The 27,284-nt window shown below is 37.8% G+C and overlaps 1 protein-coding gene across 1 annotated transcript in view; it reads right to left on the bottom strand.

The window, feature by feature from the left end:
- The window catches only part of COLEC10 (collectin subfamily member 10), a gene marked incomplete at both ends in the record, with an annotated part of 118,770 nt that extends 92,841 nt beyond the window's left edge, over nucleotides 1–25,929 (bottom strand). The window contains one exon of the mRNA XM_079722388.1: nucleotides 25,893–25,929. Coding sequence (XP_079578514.1) covers nucleotides 25,893–25,929 — 37 coding nt within the window. The remainder of the gene's footprint in view (nucleotides 1–25,892) is intronic.
- Between the last annotated feature and the right edge of the window lie 1,355 nt (nucleotides 25,930–27,284).

The raw sequence follows: 27,284 nt of genomic DNA, 5'->3' as shown, positions 1-27,284 counted from the left end.
GGCTTAGAGGATTTCAAAAGGACAGGGCTTTGCTTTCCCTATTGACAGTACAGTATGTACTCAATTTTGGAGCATGGAAAATATATGTACTTGTTTTGTACCTGTAGTTTGTATATATAATTTACATCTTTGTGCTTTGGTGTTTCAAAAATTTTAAGGCTGTAATGAGGGGTCACATTTACAATCATCAATATATTCTCTACAATGAATATGCTCCCTTAATTAAATCATGATTCTGGAAAAACACACCAAAAAAAGAAAAAAAAAACCCAAAGTCCAGGGTTTTGAAATGATGTTTGAAGCTGTCTTCAGTGATTTATGTCACTCGTCTGGATTTTCATCCTCATGAGACAATTCCTCAGAGCTGATTCAAATCCCTTTCTTTGAATTGCTTCTCCAACTACAACTTCCTATTGTTCTCTAATTCCAATAAAATATTTTCTTCAACATCATTAAACTTTCCAGTTCCTCAGTTTCCTCTCTCTCCCCAATCTAAAAGCATTTATCTATTTCTGGCTTTACTTTCCTACACTAGCCAGGTAGTACCTTTTGGCCAAATATTTCAACAAAGCTTTCCCCAAATACTATTTGATTCCTTTTCTAGCTAACCTGGATAAACTCCACCCGCCCTTTTAATGAGATTCCTTTGTGGAGCAATGTAATTAACCAGATAAGAACTTGGAGAGACTTGAAGGTATTTGGTTACTGGAATAGAACATTCAAGCACTGTAAATAAAATGCCATCATCCAGAAAATTTGGTCTACATGATCTTATTTATTCTAGTCCATTAAGTGACTGGTTAAATATTTTTAGCAGATGAGTGTCAGCCCCTACCCATGGTTGTTCAATTCCTTTTAAGTACAAGTAATATTTAATATCTTAATGGAAAAGTAATTTGTTCACTCAGAGAATTTAAAATTTAAAAAGTTTCTTCTGGTAATATGAAACATATTTTTTAATAACAAATGTTTTTAGCTATTTCATTAGGAAATGTTTAAGTTGTACTATTGTGATATAACTGTTTCAAGAAATAGCAGGCTAGTGATGTTTTAATAATTCCCCCCAAAATAACTGCAGCAACATGGATGGACCTAGAGATTGTCATACTGAGTGGAGTAAGTCAGACAGAGAAAGGCAAATATCACATGATATTGCTTATATGTGGAATCTAAAAAATGGTATAGATGAACTTATTTGCAAAGCAGAAATAGAGTCACAGATGTAGACAACAAACCTATGGTTACCAGGGGGTAAGGGGGGGATAAATTGGGAGATTGGGATTGACATATACACACGACCATGTATCAAATAGATAACTAATAAGGACCTAGCACAGGGAACTCTACTCAATACTCTGTAATGGCCTATATGGGAAAAGAATCTAAAAAAAGAGTGGATATAGGTATATGTATAACTGAATCACCTTGCTGTACACCTGAAACTAACACAACACTGTAAATCAACTATACTCCAATATACTTAATATATTAAGTATATTAATATATACTCCAATATATACTTAATATATACTCCAATATACTATACTTAAAAAAAAAGAAAAGAAAAATATATACCCAATGAAGCAATTCCATAATCTCAGCCAGATCTCCATTACTTTCCCCTACTACTTCTTTTAAAAATATCCATCACCCTTTTCTTCATTTTGCTCCCTTTCCTGCTTAGATCCCATGTTCAGAAATGCAGTCACTTCCTTGCAAATGCTCTCAACTCTCTTTCCCCTCCCTCTATCTTACCCTGCCATTTTTGCCTGGTGAAACTCCAGCCTGGTTAACTCAGCTATCCACTTGCTCTGTGCTTGCACCTAGGAGGCTATGTGATGCTGGAAGAAAGCACAGAAGTAGGCTGATGGGCCTCATTTTAATTTATGCCCTCTGTAATGTCTGATAGTCCTACCACACTTCTCCAGGAAAATTATTTCCCCATTCTCCACTTTACCACCCTTTTCAGATAGCCACCCTTTCCTCTTGTCTCATTCTCAGTTGAAAACATTGAGCAATAATTCCCCCCAAACTAATCAGAAAAGAACAACCTCATCTTCTTCTCTCTGATGAGAGGCACTTCCTTCCAGTTGCCTCTGTACACTCTGCCCTTCTTCCTGTCTTAATGAACTAGGTATCCTGCTCTCATGTAAGGCCTTCCCCTTCACTGATGCTCTGGAGACCAGGACTATTCTCTTTCTTTACTGCAGCCTCATTTTCTTCCTCACCACAGGATCATTCCTATTTGCCCACAGATGTGCCTTAGTACCCATCTTTTTTTTTTTTAATTTAATTTTATTTATTTTTTTATGCAGCAGGTTCTTATTAGTTATCTATTTTATACATATTAGTGTATATATGTCAACCCCAATCTTTTAAAAGACTCCATAATTCTTTCCAATTATCGGTTTGGTTTCTGCTCCCTTTTCCACTTGACAGAACTCTCTGTACTCATTGCTTCCACTCCCTCACATTCTATTCTTTGTTAACCTGACTGTAATTGAACAACCATTAACTGAAATTATTTTTACCAGGGTTACCAACATCTTATGTCTTCCCAAAGTCCATGGCAAATTTTCGGTTCTCACTTTTCTCAACATCTCAGAAGGATTCAACAAATCTGACTACTATCTCTTAATTTCATTTTCTAGGCTATGAGACCATATTTATATAGTTGTTTTTTTTTTTTCCTACCTTCTTGAAGGACACTCTTCCTCAATTTCCTTTGCTGGCTCCCTCTCTTTTTCAGACCTGTAAATACAGGAAACTTCTAGGGCTCAGTCCTCTAGAAACACACACCCTGAGGTGATTTTAACCATTACTACGGCATTAAATGCCATCTAAACACCAGTTTTCCTCATAAAAGGACTTCAATTAACCTTGATAAATAAATAATGGCACTAGTGCAACTATTTTGATAATCTTGCATGTATCTTGTATATATCTTACTGTGTAACCTTGGGAAAATTACCTAATGAGTTTATGCCTCAATTGGCAACATTACTAAATGTCTGGAGTTCTTATGAAAATTAAATGATAATGTACCGGAAGCACTTAGCATAGTGCCTGGGAAACAGGAAGCACTCAATAAACGTGAACACAAAAATAAATATTAGTTATATGGGGGATGGGCCATTATTTGGAAAAGCACAATTAAGTCAAGCAAATCCAAGTTCTTAAATTTTCATCCCAAGATCAGATGCACAAGGTTATCAAAATCACTTGGCATTTCAAGAACTTCTATTCATGAGCTTTCCCAGCACAGTATTTAAATGATTAATCATTTTATTTGGTCAAGGTGATGGTTTCATGCTCTACCACACATGTCCAAAGGCAATCTATTCCTTCTATTTTACATAAGAATGGAGTCAACTGAATAGAAGCTTAGGGTAGGTGTTACATGGAGTTTGTCTATCCACACTGGGAATAATCAGAATATTTACTCCCTTTGGGGAATATGCTATAAGTAAAAGGCAAACGTAACTTATTCCTTCTAAATTCTTACAGTTTTATAGGGATACAAATACTTTTTACATGCAATGTCTCATTTTATCTTTAAATCAAACTTATGAGGTGGCAGGAAGAATATAATTTTTATTTTATAATTGAAAATACTGAGGTTAATTGACTCCCATGGTTTATAATTGGTAAATTCATTCCTGGAATGCAGTTCTTGATTGCTAGTCTACTGAGCGCTCCAGTATGAGTCCTCAATTATGCTGCCTTGGTAGAGTTTGTGATGAACTGATTTTATTGTATGAAATAGAATGGCTTGTTTTTCACTTGTTAACACCAGCACGTCTATTTATTGCCATTTGAAAGGTTTCCTTAATACCCCTTGACTGAGCAGCTGCACCTATCTGTGCTTCAGTCTACTGTATATAACTTTACAAACCATGAAACCTGGTACATTAGCACTTGAGAGTTTCCACAAGGCAAGACACACAAACACTCACCAGTTATAAAGCATAACCAACGAAGGAGAAAGGGCTATGGCAAAAGCAGAGCCTAAAGAAAAGAGATTTCTTTATAAGGCAGTGAGTAAAGAGCAGGCTCAAATCACTCAGAGCTGGGTCATCATCACCTTGCTATGGCATTTGAAGCATAAACACTTTGTTTTCTCATCTGAAAATGAGGATCCTAATAACTAATTCACAGCATCATCATGAGGATTAAAGTGCCTTACACATTATTGGTGCTTAGTAAGTATTTGTTCCCACTGCAGTCCCCTCAGTAACTACTGGTTCATTTTGGTTAAAGATGTCACCCTGCAGGAAGAGGGAAGACCATCTCTAACTGGGAATTTTATTACAAAGTGCAGTAGAGAGTAATTAAAATCAAATGTGTACTCTTGTTTTGTTCTTTAATTGTTTGGAATGCATTCATCTTGTTATTAAAAATTAATTGTAAATTTCAATGCAGAAAAAACTGAATGAAAGGTATTAGAATATTTATAATCCTCAGCCCACTGAAATGTCATTTTAAAAGTAAATGCTTAATAAAAATTTGATTATGTTTAGTTTGAAGAAGAAATGACCTCTTAGACCGGTATTGCTTTGATTTCCTCAGCAAGATTTTTGATGATAAATGAACATAATCTCATGTATCAGATGCAGAGACCCCTTTAAAAATCTACCTCTTTTATTCTTTCAAAAATGTCATCTTTTACTCATCCACATCATAGTTTTTCTCCTTCAATTAGCCCCTAAATTATTAGAAAGGACAGAAGAAAAAGGACTAGAAGATGAACTGTATTCATTTTCAGAATCTAGAAATCTGCTTAAGATGTATTTCCATAATTACAGCTTACACAGATATCCTGGAAGTAAAAGAGGCTGGGTGTTTCCACTATAAGTCATCAAGTAAGAAGAGAAAATGGCCAAAGTACTTAAATGAGTATCTTTTTGTGAGGATCAAATTGATAAGAGTCAACAACCTTTATTAGCAAAAGAGAATTTCCACATTCACATCATAAATGGATCAACTAACTTTTAAAATTGTTTTAAAGTTCTAACTCATAAACTGTAAAAGTTATAACTTTTAAAAATTGTTTTACTCATAGCACTTATAAATTACTTTTTAGTCTTAAAAGGCATTTTATATTTATTTCATAACAATACAGTCACAGGGTGTTATCTTTAGTCCCGTTTAGTGAATGGCTAGAAAGTGATCACAGATTTAAGTAATCTGTCCAGGATACACTTCAAGTAAGTGGAATGAATAGTTAGAACTTGAGCCTGGGTCTCCAAATACTAAATCTTTTCCACTAGTCACTTTACTTTAGACTTACAAGAACTTGATGTGAGTCCCACATTAGTTGCTTCTGGGCAGTCAACTTTGGGTAAGTCAACTAACTTTTCTGAAGCTCAGGTATCTTATTTTATTTTTCAATGTTGTACAGTTTTATTTGTCAATTATACCTCAATAGAGGGATGGTGGGAGACCCCATATCATTGTGGTTGTGATCTTTTCTGGTAGCTTCCAGTCTTTTTCATAGATTCTGCAGACAATTGTGATTTGGGTGTGCTCATAAGAGAATGTGAGGTCAGAGTTTTTTTATTCCACCATCTTGCTAATGCAAAAAACAAAAAGGTCAGGTATCTTTTTTTTTTTTTTTTTTGAATGGGAAACGTGACATCTAGTTTCCTTTCAAGGCTTTAGAAAGAGCAAAGGACATAATGAATATGAAAACACTTCACACCAGATTTTAATTTGCCTATTCCAGAAGTCAAACGTTTGACAGTCAAGTGATTATAGAGACTGATTGTCCAGCAAGATAGAAAGAGCAAGTCATCTGGTGAGCCCCATATCTAAATCTAGGTCTAAATCCTTATTTTTTACTTCCTAGCTTTGCATCTTACCCAAGTTCCTTATTTATTATTTTCTGAGGCTCAGTTTCCTCACCTGCAAAATTGGCACACACAATAAACACTGCTCCATGATCCATCCCTGATTTACTCCTTTTTAAACTGAAATAGTTATTATCCAGGATTTATTATATTCTGGATATTTGTTTAAAGAGAAATTTAATAGCTACTCAGCAAAGGCATACTTGTTTTCTTTAGTGTGACCAAATTTCATTTTTTAACTGCAAATTCCATCTTCACATTACAGACAGGTCTGTCAAATTGAATTAAAATAGAAATAATTTATATCCTTTTCCGTTAAAAACAAAACACAACAAAAACCTATCCTGAAATCCAAGCAAATGATAGGAAGATCAGAGAGAGAAAAGAAAAGATCTGTATGGAAATGGCACTTTTGCCCAGCTGTAAAAGCATAAGGAGATACACAGAGGTTTTTTTTTTTTTTTTTTTTTTTTTTTTTTTGCGGTACGCGGGCCTCTCACTGTTGTGGCCTCTCCCGTTGCGGAGCACAGGCTCCGGATGCGCAGGCTCAGCGGCCATGGCTCACGGGCCCAGCCGCTCCGCGGCATATGGGATCCTCCCAGACCGGGGCACGAACCCGTATCCCCTGCATCGGCAGGCGGACTCTCAACCACTGCGCCACCAGGGAGGCCCTACACAGAGGTTTTGATCGCTAGGTGAAGGGCCAACTGTTGGGATCCTTTTCTCGCACAAAGCAGTAGACTCCGGCCACCTAGGGAGGTGTGAGGCCTTAGACACCCTAGCCGCAGGAATGAGTCAGGTGCAGTGAAAGAGCTCAGAGCAGCTTGCTAATGCTAATTAACTTCTCCTGAAGGCCCCGTTAAGAAAGCCAACCCTGGCCAAGTTTGAGCATCAAAACATCTATTTGCTTTTCTGGGTTTTGTATTATTTGATTCTCAAATTCCTTCTTGCTAAAGCAACACATGGCAAAATAAAAATTCTGTAGATACAGGGACAGCCAAGACTCATACCTTGCCATCACTCTACTAAAATGCTTTTGTAAAATGCCAGGGGGACCTGGCATATCCCACCCATGAAATCTCCTGCTGAGACTCTGGCAGAAAACAGATGGCTTCACGCATCAGCAGCCCAGAGTTATTTTGGGTCTGCCACTTACCAGCAATGTGTGCGTGTGTGGATCACCTAACCTTTTGGAGCTTCTATTTCCTTATCTATAAACCTAAGAGGATGGGTTGAATATTGAGTATATGCCAGACCCTTCCTGTCCCAATGTTCTCTGATACAACCTATGAACCAATAATAAGGATTCCCAAACTAAAACAAATTCAATGCTGCCTCCAATTTGGAATGCACTGACTGACGTGATGTTACTAGATTTAGCGTATCTGTGGAGAGGGGAAAAAAAAACCCAGTTTACTGGCAGCCTGGGTGAGTCAAAAGGCCAAGCTATTTTTGGTAAAGACCACTAAAGTGGCTCAGGCATTTACATGCATTTTCTCAGCAATAGGACAAAGGCATTCTGCCCAAATTCCAGGGAAAGACCTACCAACACCTTTGCTACTGTCCAGTAGTTAAATAAATGTACTTAGCTGAATAAGGACAACACACCCTGAATGCTGGTTTTGTAACATTGGTCATGCTTTGCAGTCTGCAAGTTGGTAAGGCTGTCAAGTGACCTAGTCATCAGGTGAGACTCATAGCTTCAGCAGGGAGTAAAGAAGCATTTTTGGACTCTCTTTTTCCTCTTGCCTATATTGAATTGAATTAAGAAGCTGTCACCTTAGGAAGATTCCCATGGCCAGGGCTAAGAGATACAATGACCATCATATATTGAGTTTGGAAGACAACTTTGCAAGCAAAAGTCAGACAAGTAGCCTTTCTAGTACGTGTAGATAATTATGATAAAGAATATGTCTTCCTTTTATCACCAACATTACTGTCATATCAAAACTTTTGAAATTTTAGGTAGTGCAGCTTTGCTAAAGAGAGCTAACTCTGGGATATAACGTATAATGTGCCGACTCAAGCTCACACTGCTGGATGGTATATTTGAAAGCTGCTAAGAGAATCAATTCTAAAAGTTCTCTTCACAAAGAAAAAACTTTGTGTGTGTGTCTATATGAGCTGATGGATGATGCAACTTCTGGTGGTAATCATTTTGCAATACAAGCAGGTCAAGTCATTATGCTGTATACCTTCAGCTTATACCATGCTGTCTGTCAGTGACATCTCAGTAAAACTGAAAGAAAAAAAATTGACAAGGAAAAATTTAATTAATTAATTAATTTTAGAAGAAATAGAGAGTGCTAACTCCCAAAGCTGGCATGTTGATGAGGCAGCAAAATGTGACACTTGGAAGCAAGAACTTGAAAACCAAAGAGCTGAGACGTGAATCCCAGCCCTGCCTCCTTCACCCAGTCTGCCACCTTGGGCAAGTGTCCCCTCTGAGAAGGTCAGTTTCCCTGTCTGTATAATGGCGATAATAACTGCACCTAATGTGAATACACATATCCATGTGATGCACTCAGCAAAGAGGCTGACACATAAAAGCATGAAATTAACACTATCAGTATTATTAAGCTATTACTAAACTTTGAATTATGCTTTGTATAATTGTATACTTTGTATCTTTTGTATTAGGTCACTTGACAACTTTACCCAAAAGCACAGAAATTCACCCATTTTTTATCCCTCCTCTATTTTGCCTCTTAGGATACAGTTTTGTAAACTGACATTCATTTTGCCAATTTACAGGTAAAAAGTTGACCAGATTTCCCCTCAACTCTACTAAATATGAACCTCTGAAGACGTAGGGGCCATGTCAAGCCATCTTCCAACCACAAGGGGACCAAAAAATGGAGGTAACATTGAGAAAACAGATGGAAGAAATGTAGAAAGAGGCTGTTATAGCATCGTTTATACTGTAGTATCATTTAGATTCTTGATCAAGGTCGCCCTGAAACCTTATTCTTGAAATATTCAGCTGTACAGGCTAAGAAATTCTCTACTTTGGTTGAGCCAGCTGGAGATACACCTTATGCCACTTGCAAAAAAACAATTCCTAACTATTAGACACTTGTTAAAAATGCAATTCCCTTGACCTGGTGAATGAATCTTCAATAGAAGAGCTGAGAAATTCTGAATCTTTAACCAGGACCCCAAGTGATTCTCCTGCAAAACCAGTGTTAGGGACTGAATTGTGTATCCCCCAAGTTCATATGTTGAAATCCTCACTTCCAGTGCTTCAGAAATGTGGCTGTATGTGGAGATAGGGTCTTTAAAGAGGTATTTAAGGTTAAAAGAGGTCATTAGGGTGGGCCCTAATTCAATATGACTGGTGTCCTTTTGAAAAGAGGAGATTAGGGCACAGATACACAGCGGGAAGACCGTGTGAAGACACAAGAAAATGATGCCCACCTACTAACCAAAGAGAAAGGCCTCAGAAGAAATCAACTCTGAGACACTTTGATCTGGGACTGGACAAAATAAATTTCTGTTGTTTAAGCCACACAGTTGGTGGTACTTTGTAATGGAAGCCCTGGTAAACGAATATAATCAGCTTTGGGAAACATCGATTCTGGGACTTCTCATCCTGTGCTAACATCTGTTTTGTAACCTTCCGGGCGAGCAATCCTGCAGCATATGTTTGAATCTCCCTGCAAAGGGAATCCACAAAATTCCAGCATTACCCATCTCATCTTGGAACTGCTCTCTGTGAGAAAATCTTCTTTACTTTATACTGAAATTTACGTTATCAAAACAATTAAGGTGGGGCTTCCCTGGTGGTGCAGTGGTTGAGAGTCTGCCTGCCGATGCAGGGGATGAGGGTTCGTGTCCCGGTCCGGGAAGATCCCACATGCCGCGGAGCGGCTGGGCCCGTGAGCCATGGCCGCTGAGCCTGCGCGTCTGGAGCCTGTGCTCCGCAACGGGAGAGGCCACGGCAGTGAGAGGCCCGTGTACCGCAAAAAACAAAACAAAAAAAACACACAGGGAGATCAGCTTGGTGCTTTGTGACCGCCTGGAGGGGTGAGATAGGGAGGGTGGGAGGGAGGGAGACGCAAGAGGAAAGAGATATGGGGACATATGTATATGTATAACTGATTCACTTTGTTATAAAGCAGAAACTAACACACCATTGTAAAGCAATTATACTCCAATAAAGATGTAAAAACAAAAACAAAAAAAACAAAAAAAAACAATTAAGGTTCATAATGATAACACTGGGACACGCTAAGATTCTAAAGCAGTTTCAGAATAACCAAAGAAAGCATGTTACTCACTCAAAGTTTAATGCTATGTTTCCTATTGACAGTATAATGTTTGATATGAATATTCTAGCTTTTAATTTAGGATATCTGACAAATATTATTTGATTGTAACTAGCACTCTCAATTTACTGATCATTCTGGATAAAACATAGTTTATCATAGTTTCTAAAATAAAAATATTATGTATGAAGTTTTCTTCCCCAAAGGATTTTGAACTTCTGAAGTGCAATCAACAAATGATGATAAAACCTCAATAGGTTTGGCTGCATAGTTTCTTTTGAGGTCAGATCCTTTAGCTTCAGAGGCAAAGCTTGTTCCATACAGATTTCTACCTACACATCACAGGCTGCCTATTCCTATAAACCTACAGGCAACACTCCTGTCAGGAAGTAATATTTTCACTGTTTCATTTAAAATAGTCCTACCAACTGTTTTACTGAAACAGTGATTATTTTGGACAGGTACTGTCCCCCAGAGTCATTTAATCTGATTCAATTACCTGTGTAATTGACCTCCAAAGCGTTCCCATTTTAGAGAGGACATTTCTCATTTTAAAACAGACACTGACAGTCAGGTTAAAGTTTAATAAAGGTCCTTTTACTTCAGCTGACTCTACTAAAACTCATATTAACAGTAATAACAATAGCAACAATAATAACAATGCTTACTGTGATGTTATAGAGGGCTTTAAATGTATTGCCTTATTTAATACAATTATCCAATGATAGAGGTTATATGTAGTCTGCATTTTACAGATGAATCTCAGAGAAGTTTAATAATTCAAAATCACACACTTCAGTAAGTAGCAGAACCAAGCTTCGTACCAAGTTTGATTTGGCTTTAAGGTCCTGCTCTCATTTACTGTGTGCATTCCACAAAGAGAACATATAGTCTGAGAAAAGAAAAATTTATCCTCTTGGCAACATCTGTAAAACATCTGTAAAATAGGGATATTAACACCTGCCTCCAGATTGTTGCAAAGATTAAATATAAATGTAATTTATCAGAGTATCTGGCCATAGTTCTTGGCAGACATTTCTTAAGTGCTTTATAAATGTCAATTTCCTCTTTTTCAGTAACTTTTTGCCATGTATTTCCAGGGCACTGATCTGGGTCACACGGGAAAACCTACAAGTAGAAGGTACAGTTACTCCTGATTTACTAGAGTTTATATCTAAGTATAAAGGCAAAAGACTGTGATATGAAAAAGTTACAAAATAATGTTTTAATGAGTGCTTAGAGCAGGGGTTTTGTAGCCAGACTCCATTGGATTTGCATTCTGTCTCCACCATTTCCACCTACCCTTTGTAAAATCTTGGAACAGTTACTTTCCCTCTCAAGGTCTGAGTGTCCTTGTCTGTAGAATGAGGATCTACCTCATGGGGTTGATTTTAAGAGCTATTCTTCATTGATGTTAATTTGCTTATTGTACCTCACTCAGTCCTTACAATGACGATGAAACGTGTTCTAGTTCACAACTCTCAAGTTCAAGACACAGGGAGGTAAATATTTGATGAATGTCACTTGGACAGTGTCACAGCTGGGATGCTTTCCCAGGCAGTGTGGCTTTACAGCCCAGTTTCCTAACACAGTATACAACACTGATTTCCAGGTTATAAATGATATATGTGATGTTCCAGAAATATTTTAAATGCTGAAAAATATATAAATGTGTAAATATGTAATATGTAAAAGATGTATAAAGATAAAAACAAACTAGTTAAACAATTCTTCCTTGGGCTGAAAGGAAAGAATAAAAGGTTGTACGATTTGTGAGGATATTTTAATGCCTTAAGCACACTGAATAGCATTATGCTTTTTTTTATTCCCTAAAAGAAAGAAAGCCTCAAGTCTATGAAATTGATGGCCCTTCCAGACTTTTTCAAAATTACTGCTTCTTCATGTCATTTCAAAAGATGACTTCTAATTTGATGACTGTTCCCATTAGCTCTGGGCCACTCAGCTTGCTTTTTCTAACAAAGGTCCACAGATTAATCGTGCGTGGCTGATGTGATTTCCTTGAAGTTCTCAGTGGTCTAATCTGCCTTGATGTGGTTCCTTTCATGGTTTTATATGGCACTTGTGGGACATGAGTGGGCATAAGGCCAGCAGGGTTATATTGTGTCTATTTGTTTTCTCTTCAAAATGAAGATTGTGTTTAAATGAAAAATTGTGTTCCAGGAACAAATTATTTCCCTTTGAAGCTCTGTCTCCTAACATGACATTTGGAGGTTTTGTGGAGAGAAATAATTTGTGTTTTTACATAGCCCTCCATGTTAATTTTGTCCTTCCATTTACAGTGAAAAATGAGAAATGTAGACCCATCCTCCATTCTTCAATATTAAGACAGGATCTACTCCGAGAGGCTGGTAGTTTTAAAAAATCATTTTCCAAATTACATACACTCTACACAAATATATGTGTGTGTGTGTATGCATGTGTGTGTATGTGTATATATATATATATAATATATATATATATATATACACACACACAATATAGGAAAGAAAAAATGTTTTTTCTCTCTCCCCCACTTCAGTTCCCTTCCCCTTCCTAGAAGTATATTCTTCTCAGCTTTTTTGTGCACTTACATATATATGTATATATATATAAATATATATATGTTTTTTGTTAAACAATATCAGATGAGATTTTGATCTCAGTGGATATAAATCTATCTTGTTCTTTTTAATAATCTCAAATTCTTCAGTATAGATGTAAGTTTGCTGATACTTTTTTCTTTTTTAATCTATCATTTTTCCTCTAGTGTTTTGGAAGTTATATGCCCTTTTTCAAACTCCCAAGTTGCTATCTTTACAGTTTTACAGTAGGTACAGGCATATCTCCTTTATTACACTTTGCTTTATTGTGCTTCACAGATATTGCATTTTTTTTTTATGAACTGAAGGTTTGTGGCAACCTTGCATTGAGCAAGTCTATCGGCAGTATTTTTTCAACAGTATTATTTCATTATTGGTAAATTAAGGTATGTACAGGGTTTTTTTTAGACGTAATGTTATTACATACTAACTACAGTATAGTGTAAACATAACTTTCATATGCACTGGGAAACCAAAAAATTCATGGGACTTATTTTATTGCCATATGCACTTTATTGCGGTGGCCTGAATCCCTAGGCAATATTTCTGAGGTACACCTGTATATACAGAGTATATGAAATTTATTACTACATAGAGCTAATCTGTATATATAGCTTACCAATAAAAAAGAAAATTTTTGCTTAACTTTATCCTTTCATCATATGCTACTACCACACTGACACAATCTGAGAATTTTCAAGATTATGATTTTATTCATTCTTCTAAGATTTTCTTTGTCCTTGGTGTTCTGCAGTTTGAATATATTATGCCCATGAATGAGGTTTTTTTGGAGTTTATCCTGTTTGGTATCCTAAGCTGTCTGGATCTGTGGTTTGATGTCTGTCACTAATTTTGGAAAGCTCTTGAGCATTATTACTCCAGATATCTCTTCTGCTCCATTCTCTTTTTCTTCTCCTTCTGATATTCCAATTACAGGTATGTTACATCTTTTGATATTGTTCCACAGTTTTACGTATTCTGCTCTGTTTTGTTCATTATTTTTTCTCTTTGTATTTCAGTTTGGGAAATTTGAATGATTTTCAAGTTCATTGATCCTTTCCTCAGCCATGTCTAGTCTACTAATGAACCCATCAAACACATTTTTCACTTCTGTTACTTTGTTTTTTATTTCTAGCATTTCCATTTGATTCTTAGAATAGCCATCTCTCTGCTTATATTATCCATCTGTTCCTGCATGCTGTCTACTTTTTCCATTAGAGCCTTTAATATATAATAGTTATTTAAAATTCTCTGATAGTCTGTGTCATATCTGACTCTGGAGTTTGCCATGTGACCCCTGTTCACCAGTGGGTCCAAAAATGTTTGTTGATTTTTAGTTTGTTCAGCTTTTTCTTGTTATAAGGGCAGGAATCCTGACTTCTAAGCTCTACCACTTGGAGCTGAAATCAGAGTGCTATTATTCTTAACAAAAAGTTGTACTGGTTTTGTTGCTTATCAATGTTTCTGATGAAATGTAGCTTCTAAGTTTTTTTTTTAAGTTCATTGAAATATAACTTTAATAAACATTTCAGATAGAGTTTGTGGTGATAAATATCCTAAGTCCAGGAATGTCTTCATTTGTCTTTATTTTGCCATTTACATGAATGACAATTGGTCTGGGCATAAAATTCAAGGCTCATAATCTTTTTTCTCAGCATTTTGAAAATTTTGCTTAAGTGTTTTCTTGAGCCAGTTTTTTAAATGATAAATCTCTTATCAATCTTTCTTGTACCTTTTAAGTTACCTGTTTTTCTCTCTGGAAGCTTTTAGAATTTTCTCTTTGTACGTGGAGCTTTAAAGTTCCACTTAGACTATATCTAAGTGTGGGTCTTCTTTTTTTCCACTCTCCAGAAGCAGTTCCACAAGCAGTCCCATTGTTACCAAACATAAGTACATGTGCCCAAAACACAGTGAGGCCAAACAATACCAAAACGTTGGAGTTTGGAGCAGAGAAAGGTTTATTGCAGGGCCATGCAAGGAGACTGGTGGCTTATACCTTAAAAACTCCAAACTCCCGGAAAGCTTTCAGCAAAGCCCTCTTATGGGGAAGGTGAGGGAGGGTAGTTGTTCCTTGCTACAAACTTCTTCGTGTCAGATCCTTTGTTCTTGAGGTCAGGTCATGATGTTCCTGTTAACCTCCATGGAAACAAATGTTATCCTCTGTTCTGACAAGAAAGGGCAAGGTCCCAAGGCTCAACTTTTGCCCTCCAAGGTCCAGGCCGGGCTAAAGGGAGGGGTTCCTGCATGAGCCGGTTACCCTGCCTGGGAGCGTTTACACACCACCCAGTCTGGGTCCTCCAGCCAGTGCCCATGCCTGGCTGAAAAGGCAGATCTCAGCTGGCAGCGCCCTCAGGGTCAGGTCCCCAGACTCTGCCCAGCCATCATCACTGAGGGAGCCAGGTGCCCAGGACCCAGCCAGCCCTCAGGCTTTTCATTTAAACTGGAGAGAATCATTTGTATAGTATCAATAGGAATACGTGTTGTGGCAAATATCAGTCAGGTTAATTCCCAGCTCACAACAATTGCCCTTCTTTGAGAATAGCCCAACCACAGAGGTTGTCCTGAAGTAATGTTGTGCAATGTCCTTGCAACTTAACCCTGACCTCTGGCCACCTCCTAGAGGCAGACAACTGATGTAAGCTATACCAATTTTTGAAATTTGAATGGAGAGAGTGATGCTGGTTGAAGCTGTTACCTTAATGGCAGTGTCCATATTCTCCAGTTGCTGAGGCCTTTGTGGACTGCGACCCATGGAGACTGCCACTGCTGTTAGGTCGCCGAGGTGGGGATTGGGGAGAGGTTCACTGCTGCTTCAAGGCCCGGGCCCCGCCACTGGGTGGCCATTGCGAGGGCTCTGGAGCTCTGCGAGACACAACTTTCAGCCTGTCCCCACATCCCGTAGCTCACCTGCTGGCCGGAGGGCCTGGAGGGCACTGGGAGAAGGCCGTGATCTGCCTCTCAATGCACTGTCTGCCGTGAGGACCATTGCGAGCCTGACTGTTGGTGGAGCGGGACCTCTAACTGCTGCGCTCATCTCGCCTGCTCCGCCCCTATTGCATCATTGTGTCCTTCAGAGACGGGATGAGGTACACTCCCCTCTTCCCCTTTTTATTTTCTTTATTAAAAATTAAGGGGGCCTCCCTGGTGGCGCAGTGGTTGGGGGTCCGCCTGCCGATGCAGGGGATACGGGTTCGTGCCCCGGTCTGGGAGGATCCCATATGCCGCGGAGCGGCTGGGCCCGTGAGCCATGGCCGCTGGGCCTGCGCGTCCGGAGCCTGTGCTCCGCGACGGGAGAGGCCACAACAGTGAGAGGCCCGCGTACCGCAAAAAAAAAAAAAAAAAAAAAAAAAAAAAAAAAAAAAAAAAAAAAAAATTAAGGTGAAATTTGCATAACATTAACCATTTTAAAGGATATAATTCAATATTATTTAGTAGATTCACCATCTTGTGCATCTATGCCTTCTATTTAGTTCCAAAACATTCTCATAACTTCTAAAGAAAACCCAATACCCATTAAGTAGCCAGTCACTATTCTTGAGCTGTTTTTTTTTTAAACATCTTTATGGAGTATAATTGCTTATTCTTGAGTTTTACATAGATATTTCTGTAATTAAGCAATATGCGTATGACACTATTTTAAAAAAGGAATACCTGTTAGAATTGTGGTCATTTATGAGAGTCGTATTTTGAAGGCTCAATAACCAATGATATCTTTAAATGGAATACTGATCAGTGACAGGAGGGTACAGTATTTCATAGCATAGTGTCTTACTTCATTTGGGATGCTGTAGTGAAAATACTATAAACTGGATGGTTTATAAACATCAACAATTTTTTTTCTCACAGTTCTGACTTCTCACAGGCTGAGAAGTCCAAGATCTTGGTGCTGGAAGATTCAGTGTCACTTTCTCACAGATGGCATCTTCTCACTGTGTTCTCACATGGTGGAAGGGGCAAGGGAGTTTTCTTAGGCTGTTTTTGTAAGGCACTAATCCTTTATGAAAGGCTGTACCCTCATGACCCATTCACTTCCCAAAGGCCCTATATCTTAATACCATCACTTGGGGATTACAATTTCAATACACGAATTTGGGGAAGACATAAACATTCAATCTATAGCACATGAGACTGCCTAACCATCATTAAGAAAATAAAAAGGCAAGCCACAGGCTAGAAGAAAATATTAACAATACATGTAGCTGACAAAAAAATGGCATCTAGAATATAAAAAGAACACTTAAAACTCAAATATAGGTTGCAAATCCAATTTTTTAAAAATGGCCAAAAGATTTGGCCAGAAACATCATTTAAAAAAAGGTATCTGAGTGGTTAATAGGCACATGAAAAGAGGTTTAAAATCATTAGTCATGAAATAAATGCAAATTAAAACACCTACTGAAATGAGATGTCCTATTAATCACTAGAACAGCTAAATTTAAAAATGCTGATGCCGAGATTGGTTCAAGATGGCAGAGTAGAAGGATGTGCGCTCACTTCCTCTTGCGAGCACACCAGAATCACAAGTAACTGCTGAACAATCATCGACAGGAAGACACTGGAACTCACCAAAAAAAATACCCCACATCCAAAGACAAAGGAAAAGGCACAATGAGATGGTAGGACGGGCGCAATCACAATAAAATCAAATCCCATAACTGCTGGGTGGGTGACTCACAGACTGGAGAACACTTATACCACAGAAGGCCACCCACTGGAGTGAAGTTAATGAACCCCATGTCAGGCTTCCCAACCTGGGGGTCCGGCAACGGGAGGAGGAATTCCTAGAGAAACAGACTTTGAAAGCTAGCAGGATTTGACTGCAGGACATTGACAGGACTGGGGGAAACAGAGACTCCACTCTTGGAGGGCACACACAAAGTAGTGTGCTCATCGGGACCCAGGGGAAGGAGCAGTGACCCCATAGGAGACTGAACCAGACCTACCTGATAGTGTTGGAGGGTCTCCTGCAGAGGCAGGAGGTGGCTGTGGCTCACCGTGAGGACAAGGACACTGGCAGCAGAAGTTCTGGGAAGTACTCCTTGGCATGAGCCCTCGCAGAGTCCGCCATTAGCCCCACCAAAGAGCCGGGTAGGCTCCAGTGTTGGGTCACCTCAGGCAAAACAGCCAACAGGGAGAGAACCCAGCCCCACCCATCAGCAGACAAGTAGATTAAAGTTTTACTGAACTCTGCCCACCAGAGCAACACCCAGCTATACCCACCACCAGTCCCTCCCATCAGAAAACTTGCACAAGCCTCTTATAGCCTCATCCACCAGAGGGCAGACAGCAGAAGCAAGAAGAACTATAATCCTGCAGTCTGTGGAACAAAAACCACATTCACAGAAAGATAGACAAGATGAAAAGGCAGAGGGCTATGTACCAGATGAAGGAACAAGATAAAACCCCAGAAAAACAACTGTATGAAGTGGAGATAGGCAACCTTCCAGAAAAAGAATTCAGAATAATGATAGTGAAGATGATCCAGGACCTCAGAAAAAGAATGGAGGCAAGGATCAAGAAGATGCAAGAAACATTTAACAAAGATGTAGAAGAATTAAAGAACAAACACCTAGAAGAATTAAAGAACAAACAAACAGAGATGAACAATACAATAACTGAAATGAAAAATACACTAGAAGGAATCAATAACAGAATAACTCAGGCAGAAGAACGGATAAGAGACCTGGAAGACAGAATGGTGGAATTTACTGCTGCAGAACAGAATAAAGAAAAAAGAATGAAAAGAAATGAAGGCAGCCTAAGAGACCTCTGGGACAAAATTAAACTCAACAACATTCGCATTATAGGGGTTCCAGAAGGAGAAGAGAGAGAGAAAGTACCCAAGAAAATATTTGAAGAGATTATAGTCGAAAACTTCCCTAACATGGGAAAGGAAATAGCCACCCAAGTACAGGAAGCGCAGAGAGTCCCAGGCAGGATAAACCCAAGGAGAAACACACCGAGACACACAGTAATCAAATAGACCAAAATTAAAGACAAAGAAAAATTATTGAAGGCAACAAGGGAAAAATGACAAATAACATACAAGGGAACTCCCATAAGGTTCACAGCTGATTTCTCAGCAGAAACTCTACAAGCCAGAAGGGAGTGGCATGATATATTTAAAGTGATGAAAGGGAAGAACCTACAACCAAGATTACTCTACCTGGCAAGGATCTCATTCAGATTCGATGGAGAAATCAAAAGCTGTACAGACAAGCAAAAGCTAAGAGAATTCAGCACCACCAAACCAGCTCTACAACAAATGCTAAAGGAACTTCTCTAAATGGGAAACACTAGAGAAGAAAAGGACCTACAAAAACAAACCCATAACAATTAAGAAAATGGTAATAGGAGCTTACATATCGATAATTACCTTAAACGTGAATGGATTAAATGCTCCAAGCAAAAGACACAGGCTCTCTGAATGGATAGAAAAACAAGACCCATATATATGCTGTCTACAAGAGACCCATTTCAGACCTAGGAACACATACAGACGGAAAGTGAGGGGATGGAAAAAGGTATTCCATGCAAATGGAAATCAAAAGAAAGCTGGAGTAGCAATTCTCCTATCAGACAAAATAGACTTTGAAATAAAGACAATTACAAGAGACAAAGAAGGACACGACCTAATGATCAAGGGATCAATCCAAGAAGAAGATATAACAATTATAAATATATATGCAACCAACATAGGAGCACATCAATACATAAGGCAGCTGCTAACAGCTATGAAACAGGAAATCGACAGTAACACAATAATAGCGGGGGACTTTAACACCTCACTTACACCAATGTACAGATCATCCACAGAGAAAATCAATAAGGAAACACAAGCTTTAAATGACACAATAGACCAGATAGATTTAATTGATATTTATAGGACATTCCATCCCAAAACAGCAGATTACACTTTCTTCTCAAGTGCACGTGGAACATTCTCTAGGATAGATCACATCTTGGGTCACAAATCAGCCTCAGTAAATTTAAGGAAATGGAAATCATATCAAGCATCTTTTCTGACCACAATGCTATGAAATTAGAAATCAATTACAGGGGAAAAAATTGTAAAAAACACAAACATATGGAGGCTAAACAGTACCTTACTAAATAACCAAGAGATCACTAAAGAAATCAAAGAGGAAATCAAAAAATACCTGGAGACAAATGACAACGAAAACATGACGATCCAAAACCTATAGGATGAAGCAAAAGCAGTTCTAAGAGGGAAGATTATGGCAATACAAGCTTACCTCAAGAAAGAAGGAAAATCTCAAATAAGCAATCTAACCTTACCAACAAAAAAAACGCAAAGTTCATAGAAGGAAAGAAATCATAAAGAGCAGAGCAGAAATAAATGAAATAGAAACAAAGAAAACAATAGCAAAGATCAATAAAACTAAAAGCTGGTTCTTTGAGAAGATAAACAAAATTGATAAACCATTAGCCAGACTCATCAAGAAAAAAAGGGAGAAGACTCACATCAATAGAATTAGAAATGAAAAAGGAGATGTAACAGCTGACACTGCAGAAACACAAAGGATCATGAGTGATTACCAGAAGGAACTCTATGCCAATAAAATGGACAACCTGGAAGAAATGGACAAATTCTTAGAAAAGCACAACCCTCTGAGATTGAACCAGGATGAAATAGAAAATATAAACAGACCAATCACAAGCACTGAAATTGAGACTGTGATTAAAAGTCTTCCAACAAACCAAAGTCCAGGACCAGATGGCTTCACGGGTGAATTCTATCAAACATTTAGAGAAGAGCTAACACCTATTCTTCGCAAACTCTTCCAAAATATAACAGAGGGAGGAACACTCCCAAACTCATTCTACGAGGCCACCATCACCCTGATACCAAAACCAGACAAAGATGTCACAAAAATAGAAAACTACAGGCCAATATCACTGATGAATATAGGTGCAAAAATCCTCAACAAAATACTAGCAAACAGAATCCAACAACACATTATAAGGATCATACACCATGAACAAGAGGGATTTATTCCAGCGATGCAAGGATTCTTCAATATACGCAAATCAATCAATGTGATACACCATATTAACAAATTGAAGAATAAAAACCATATAGTCATCTCAATACATGCAGAAAAAGCTTTTGATAAAATTCAACACCCATTTATGATAAAAACTCTCCAGGAAGTGGGAATAGAGGGAACCTACCTCAACATAATAAAGGCCATATATGACATACCCACAGCAAACATCATTCTCAATGGTGAAAAACTGAAACCATTTCCTCTAAGATCAGGAACAACATAAGGATGTCCACTCTCGCCACTATTATTCAACATAGTTTTGGAAGTCCTAGCCTTGGCAATCAGAGAAGAAAAAGAAATAAAAGGAATCCAAATTGGAAAAGAAGTAAAACTGTCCCTGTTTGCAGATGACATGATACTATACATAGAGAATCCTAAAGATGCCACCAGAAAACTACTAGAGGTAAGAAATCAATTTGGTAATGTTGCAGGATACAAAATTAATGCACAGAAATCTCTTGCATTCCTATACACTAATGAAACATCTGAAAGAGAAATTAAGGAAACACTCCCATTTACCATTGCAAGAAAAAGAATAAAATACCTAGGTATAAACCTACCTAGGGAGACAACAGACCTGTATGCAGAAAACTATAAGACACTGATGAAAGAAATTAAAGATGATACAAACAGATGGAGACAGATACCATATTGTTGGATGGGAAGAATCAACAGACTGAAAATGACTATACTACCCAAAGCAATCTACAGATTCACTGCAATCCCTATCAAATTACCAGTGGCATTTTTTACAGAACTAGAACAAAAAATATTAAAATATGTATGGAAACACAAAAGAGCCCGAATAGCCAAAGCAGCCTTGAGGGGAAGAAATGGAGTTGGAGGAATCAGACTCCCTGACTTCAGACTATCTACAAAGCTACAGTAATGAAGACAATATGGTACTGGCACAAAAACAGAAATATAGATCAATGGAACAGGATAGAAAGCCCAGAGATAAACCCACACGCCTATGGTAAACTAATCTATGACAAAGGAGGCAAGGATATATACAATGGAGAAAAGACAGCCTCTTCAATAAGTGGTGCTGGGAAAACTGGACAGCTTCATGTGTAAGAATGAAATTGGAACACTCCCTGACACCATACACAAAAATAAACTCACAATGGATTAGAGACATAAATGTAAGACTGGACACTCTAAAACTCTTAGAGGAAAACATAGGAAGAACACTCTTTGACATAAATCACAGCAAGATCTTTTTTGATCCACCTCCTAGAGTAATGGAAATAAAATCAAAAATCAACAAATGGGACCTAATGAAACTTAAAATCTTTTGCAAAGCAAAGGAAATTACAGACAAGATGAAAAGACAACCCTCAGAATGGGAGAAAATATTTGCAAATGAATCAGCAGACAAAGGAGTAATCCCCAATATATAAACAGCTCATGCAGCTCAATATTAAAAAAACATACAACCCGATCCAAAAATGGGCAGAAGACCTAAATAGACATTTCTCCGAAGAAGACATACAGGTGGCCAAGAAGCATATGAAAAGCCCCCAACATCCCTAATTATTAGAGAAATGCAAATCAAAACTACAATGAGGTATCACCTCACACCAGTCAGAGTGGCCATCATCAGAAAATCTACAAGCAACAAATGCTGGAGAGGGTGTGGAGAAAAGGGAACCCTCTTGCACTGCTGGTGGGAATGTAAATTGATACACCCACTATGGAGAACAGTATGGAGGTTCCTTAAGAAACTAAAAATAGAATTACCATATGATCCAGCAATCCCACTACTGGGCATATACTCAGAGAAAATCATAATTCAAAAAGACACATGCACCCCAATGCTCATTGCAGCACTATTTACAATAGCCAGGTCATGGCAGCAACCTAAATGCCCATCGATAGACGAATGGATAAAGAAGATGTGGTACATATATACAATGGAATATTACTGAGTCATAAAAAGGAACGAAATTGGGTCATGTAGAGACGTGGATGGATCTAGAGACTGTCACACCAAGTGAAGTAAGTCAGAAAGAGAAATACAAATATCGTATATTAACGCATATATGTGGAACCTAGAAAAATGGTACAGATGAACTGGTTTGCAGGGCAGAAATAGACACAGATGTAGAGAACAAACGTATGGACACCAAGGGGGGAAAGTGGTAGGGGTGGTGGTGGTGGTACAAATTGGGAGATTGGGATTGACATGTATACACTAATATGTATAAAATGGATAACTAATAAGAACCTGCTGTATAAAAAAATAAATAAAATTCTAAAATTCACACACACAGACACACAAAAAAATACTGATGCCATCAAGTGGTGGCAAGAATTTGAAGCAACTGGAACTCTCATACATTTCTGGTGGAAATGTAGAATCATACAGCCGCTTTGGATGACAGTTTAGTGGTGTCTTAAAGTTAAATATACACTTATCATATGAGCCAACAATTGCACTTCTAGGTATTTACCTATGAGAAATAAAAACATCTGGCCAGGCTTCCCTGGTGGCGCAGTGGTTGAGGGTCCGCCTGCCGATGCGGGGGACGCGGGTTCGTGCCCCGGTCTGGGAGGATCCCACATGCCATGGAGCAGCTGGGCCCATGAGCCATGGCCACTGAGCCTGCGTGTCCGGAGCCTGTGCTCCGCAACGGGAGAGGCCACAACAGTGAGAGGCCCGCGTACCAAAAAAAAAAAAAAACAACATCTGGCCACACTATAACTTTTACATGAACTTTCACAGCAGTATTTTTTAATAAAAATCCCCAAAGTAGAAACAAGCCAAATATCCAATAGCTAGTGAGAAGATGAATATTGTGGTACATCCATACTATGGAACACAACTCAGCCATAAACAGGAGGAAACTACTGATGTACAAAACAACAATGATGAATCTCAAACCATTATGCTGAAAGAAAGAAACCAAACATGAAAGAGTATCTACTTTATAACTTCTTATATATGAAGGTCTGTATAAATCAAATCTATTCTTTATAGAGTAGACAGAAAAGAGATAAATGTTTGCCTGGGGCCAGAATGGGGAGATCGACTGAGATCAAGCACAATGAAACTTTCTTGGGTGATATATATGTTCTATATATCTATGTATATGTTCTATATCTTGATTCTGATTATAGTTACATGAGCACAGGCATTTATCAAAACGCATTCAACTGTACACTAAAATGTATACATTCTATTGTATGTAAATTATACCTCAATAAAGCTGATTCAAATAAAAACAACAGCCTGGGAACAAATAAAAATGCAAATTGTTATCTTGGAAGAGATGAAAGTTTTTAGGGAAAAAATGCTTTTATCCAGTGTTTGACAGACTGCCATGTGTTAGATATATGTATTCAACTTGTTCTGTGACTCCTCAGATGATAAATAAGTATAAGAATGATTTTTGGAGAATATAAATAAAATGTCCTGAAAACTGGAAGTTTTTTAGTTTGATATTTGAGAACTTTCCAAATTTTCTGATTTGATAAGGTGCTGAAGTCCTCTAACGTTTGGAAAATTTTGACATCATATTGATTTAGTACAATGAATCTTATTAACAAAATCCTTTGCTAAAATTGATGTTTTGTAATTTCCCTTGAAATATCTGAATTATGAAACCAGAACTTATAATTCTATTCAAACATGCATTAGAATGGAAAAAGCAATGAACTGGGCTCTATCCTTGCCTCTGTGAAACCTAGATATATAACCTGGAATGAGCTGCCTCCATACAACTCCCTTTTGTAGCGTGTAAAATCAAAGTCTGTGTTACATTTTTTGGATCTCTCCACTAATTAAATCCCTCTATTAACTGCCCTAACTAAAGACTATGATTTTACGTTTGGCTCTAGAAGGATCTGTGTAACCATAAGAGGGCAGTATTCCATTTAAACAATTTCTTACACAATTTCCTGTAAGTGCTTAGTACACTAAAATTACAGGACTGTGAGACTGGCATAATATTTGCTAGTATTAATCCCCTTAAGATTATGTTAAGAAAAGTAATTTGTCTTTTTTAAGTATGAATACATAAATTTATCACAGCTAGAGGCAAAAGGGAGTCATCTTACTCTTTCTCTGGCTATCAGGCTTGCATTTACTTAAATTGAGGAGATCATGCTTCTATCTCATCAGGACTGTAGTATATTAAAACACACTTGTCAACCCAATTAAGGGGGGGCATTCTAGGGCTAGGATGTACATTTATAAAGAGACATTTTTCTATGGATTCTGTGTAAACTGCAATGTACATGGTTGCAACTAATTCAAAATCAGTGTCAATGTCCCACATCAAAATCACATTTCAGTAACAGGAGGTAAAATGAGAAAATAAAAGGGTAGAAAGTCATTTTTGGATGAGAATTTACTCAGGTCTTACTTGATGCTCAACACATTTTTAAAGGAGTGGAAGGCTTAGAAACTACTGTTAAGGCATTTACACCATTTAAAGAAACTGAATATGTATTCCTTAAACAATAAAAGATAATTTATGAAAAATAGAGTCTATCACCATGAAAGGTATTCTAATTTTCTGTATGTGTCCCAATTGTTAGCAATTTTATCTGCTTTATAAGCCCATTATCTTACAAGGACAGAAGGCCATGGAAGCTTGCACAGCTCAAGGTTGCAATAACAAATTCATGGTTTATGGAACTAAATCCCCTCTTCCCTCTCTTCTGTCCTTTACACTGGTTTATTATCTCCTGGTCACTCATCTCAACCTAAGAATGTCCCTTTTCTGTCTCCTTGACATTCAGTTCATCCTTCCTCTACATAATGTTAAAGTATCTTCTCACTGTCTTAGAAAACCACCTCCATCTTCTACAGTTAGAGGAAAAGAATGTTTAATAGTTTAGAAAGGAAAGGTCCAAGCATAGGGAAATCAAGGAACATTTACCAGTTCCAGGCTATGCCCAATCCCATAGGAAAATCTGTCATCCTCTTGGCTTACTAGGGATATTTGAAGAATCCATATGACTTGCTTAAAATCACTGTTTTCATTACACTCATTATTGTGTATGGCTTCTCACAATAATGGAGTGAACATAAGCAAATGATCAACACAATGAATCATACGAAAATCATCTTTTCTTTGAAAAGAACATTTATACCTGAAATAGAGAGCCTTGCTTGGGCAAAATTATCCATAGGATGACACAGCAGAACTTCACAAGTTGAGGGAATTTAGAAATGCTATATAAGTTCGCACCTTGCTACAAGACCAGAGGGAAGCCATGCCTAAAAATGAAAAAAAAAAAAGTCATTTGATTACAAATGTTACTCTAATTTTACTCTGACTCCATTTTGATATTTAAAATTTATTCTGATGTAGTGTTAGGATGTTAATAAAATGTAAATTGCTTTTATCCTGACCTTCTGTTTTATTGTTTCTCCTCAGCTTTTATTACAGAATTGTTATTGCTATGGAAATGTTAACTTCCTGTTTGTATTTCTGGAACTCTGAAGGGCATGGAAGTTGGCCAGTTTAAGCTTTATTAGGTAGCTACTGAGAGATAAATGTCTGCAGCATTTTTGTTTTGTTTTGCTGAAGTTCACTAAATGAAAATCTGTCCATTAAAAGTAAACTGTGTGGTCAATGCTACAGCAATGCCTCCCTTTTCTACCAGTAACACACTATAAACCTTAAGCTCATTTAGGTTAGTTATGAAGACCCACTATTGCTGCACCTAAGCCCATATGAACTTGAAACTAACCAGTCTCAAAATGTGTATGCCTCTCCGGATAGCAGATGAGAGCCATGGGTAAGGCTGGATAACCTTTCCAGATGTGTTTCATCATGGCTGCTACCCATTGGAGGGAAATCACAATGGAGAGTTGAGACCTTGGCTTTCCAGGTTCATAAACCTGGTTTTGTGAGTTTACCTAAATTTTAGCTCTGATGCTTCCTTATAAACAGGAACATCACTTTACTGATTACTAAGGGAGATACCGAGAACAGTGGGAATGAACAACTCTAGTGATCAGAATGCTTGTGCCCCATAGCCCTTCATTCACAATCTTTACTAGGAAAAAGGCAATTAGAAAACTGACTTAGTGATAGAAAGTTGCTTGATGAGAGAGCAGTAAAGGGAACTGAATGTCCTTAAAGGAATTCTCATCTTAATTAAAGGAAGATACACCTCTCGGCAGTGATCAGAACATGGTACTTTGGTCTGCTTTTCTCGATGATTACAGAATAGTTATTAGCAGAAATCTGTATTCTCTTTTTTCTTCTTTCTGTAGAGCTTGCATTTGTCCTAACAAACTTCCCCTTTATTTAACCAAGTAGGTCATTTTATGTATATTGCACTAACAAAATGTCTTTGCTCCATGGAGCTTTAATTTTAGTGGTGAAAAACAGACAATTAAATGTGGTATATAATATTTTATGTGGATAAAAAACATTATTGAAAATAAGAATAAAGAAGAGTAAGCAGGCAGAGAGCAATGAAGGAAATGCTGTTTTAGATGGCATGAGCCAGAAAGATCTCTCTAAAAAAATG

Source organism: Hyperoodon ampullatus, assembly GCF_949752795.1.
Source record: "Hyperoodon ampullatus genome assembly, chromosome: 17".
NCBI lineage: Eukaryota > Metazoa > Chordata > Mammalia > Artiodactyla > Ziphiidae > Hyperoodon > Hyperoodon ampullatus.
The sequence above is the reverse complement of the archived record's forward strand: the minus strand, read 5'-3'. Positions and strand labels throughout refer to the sequence as shown.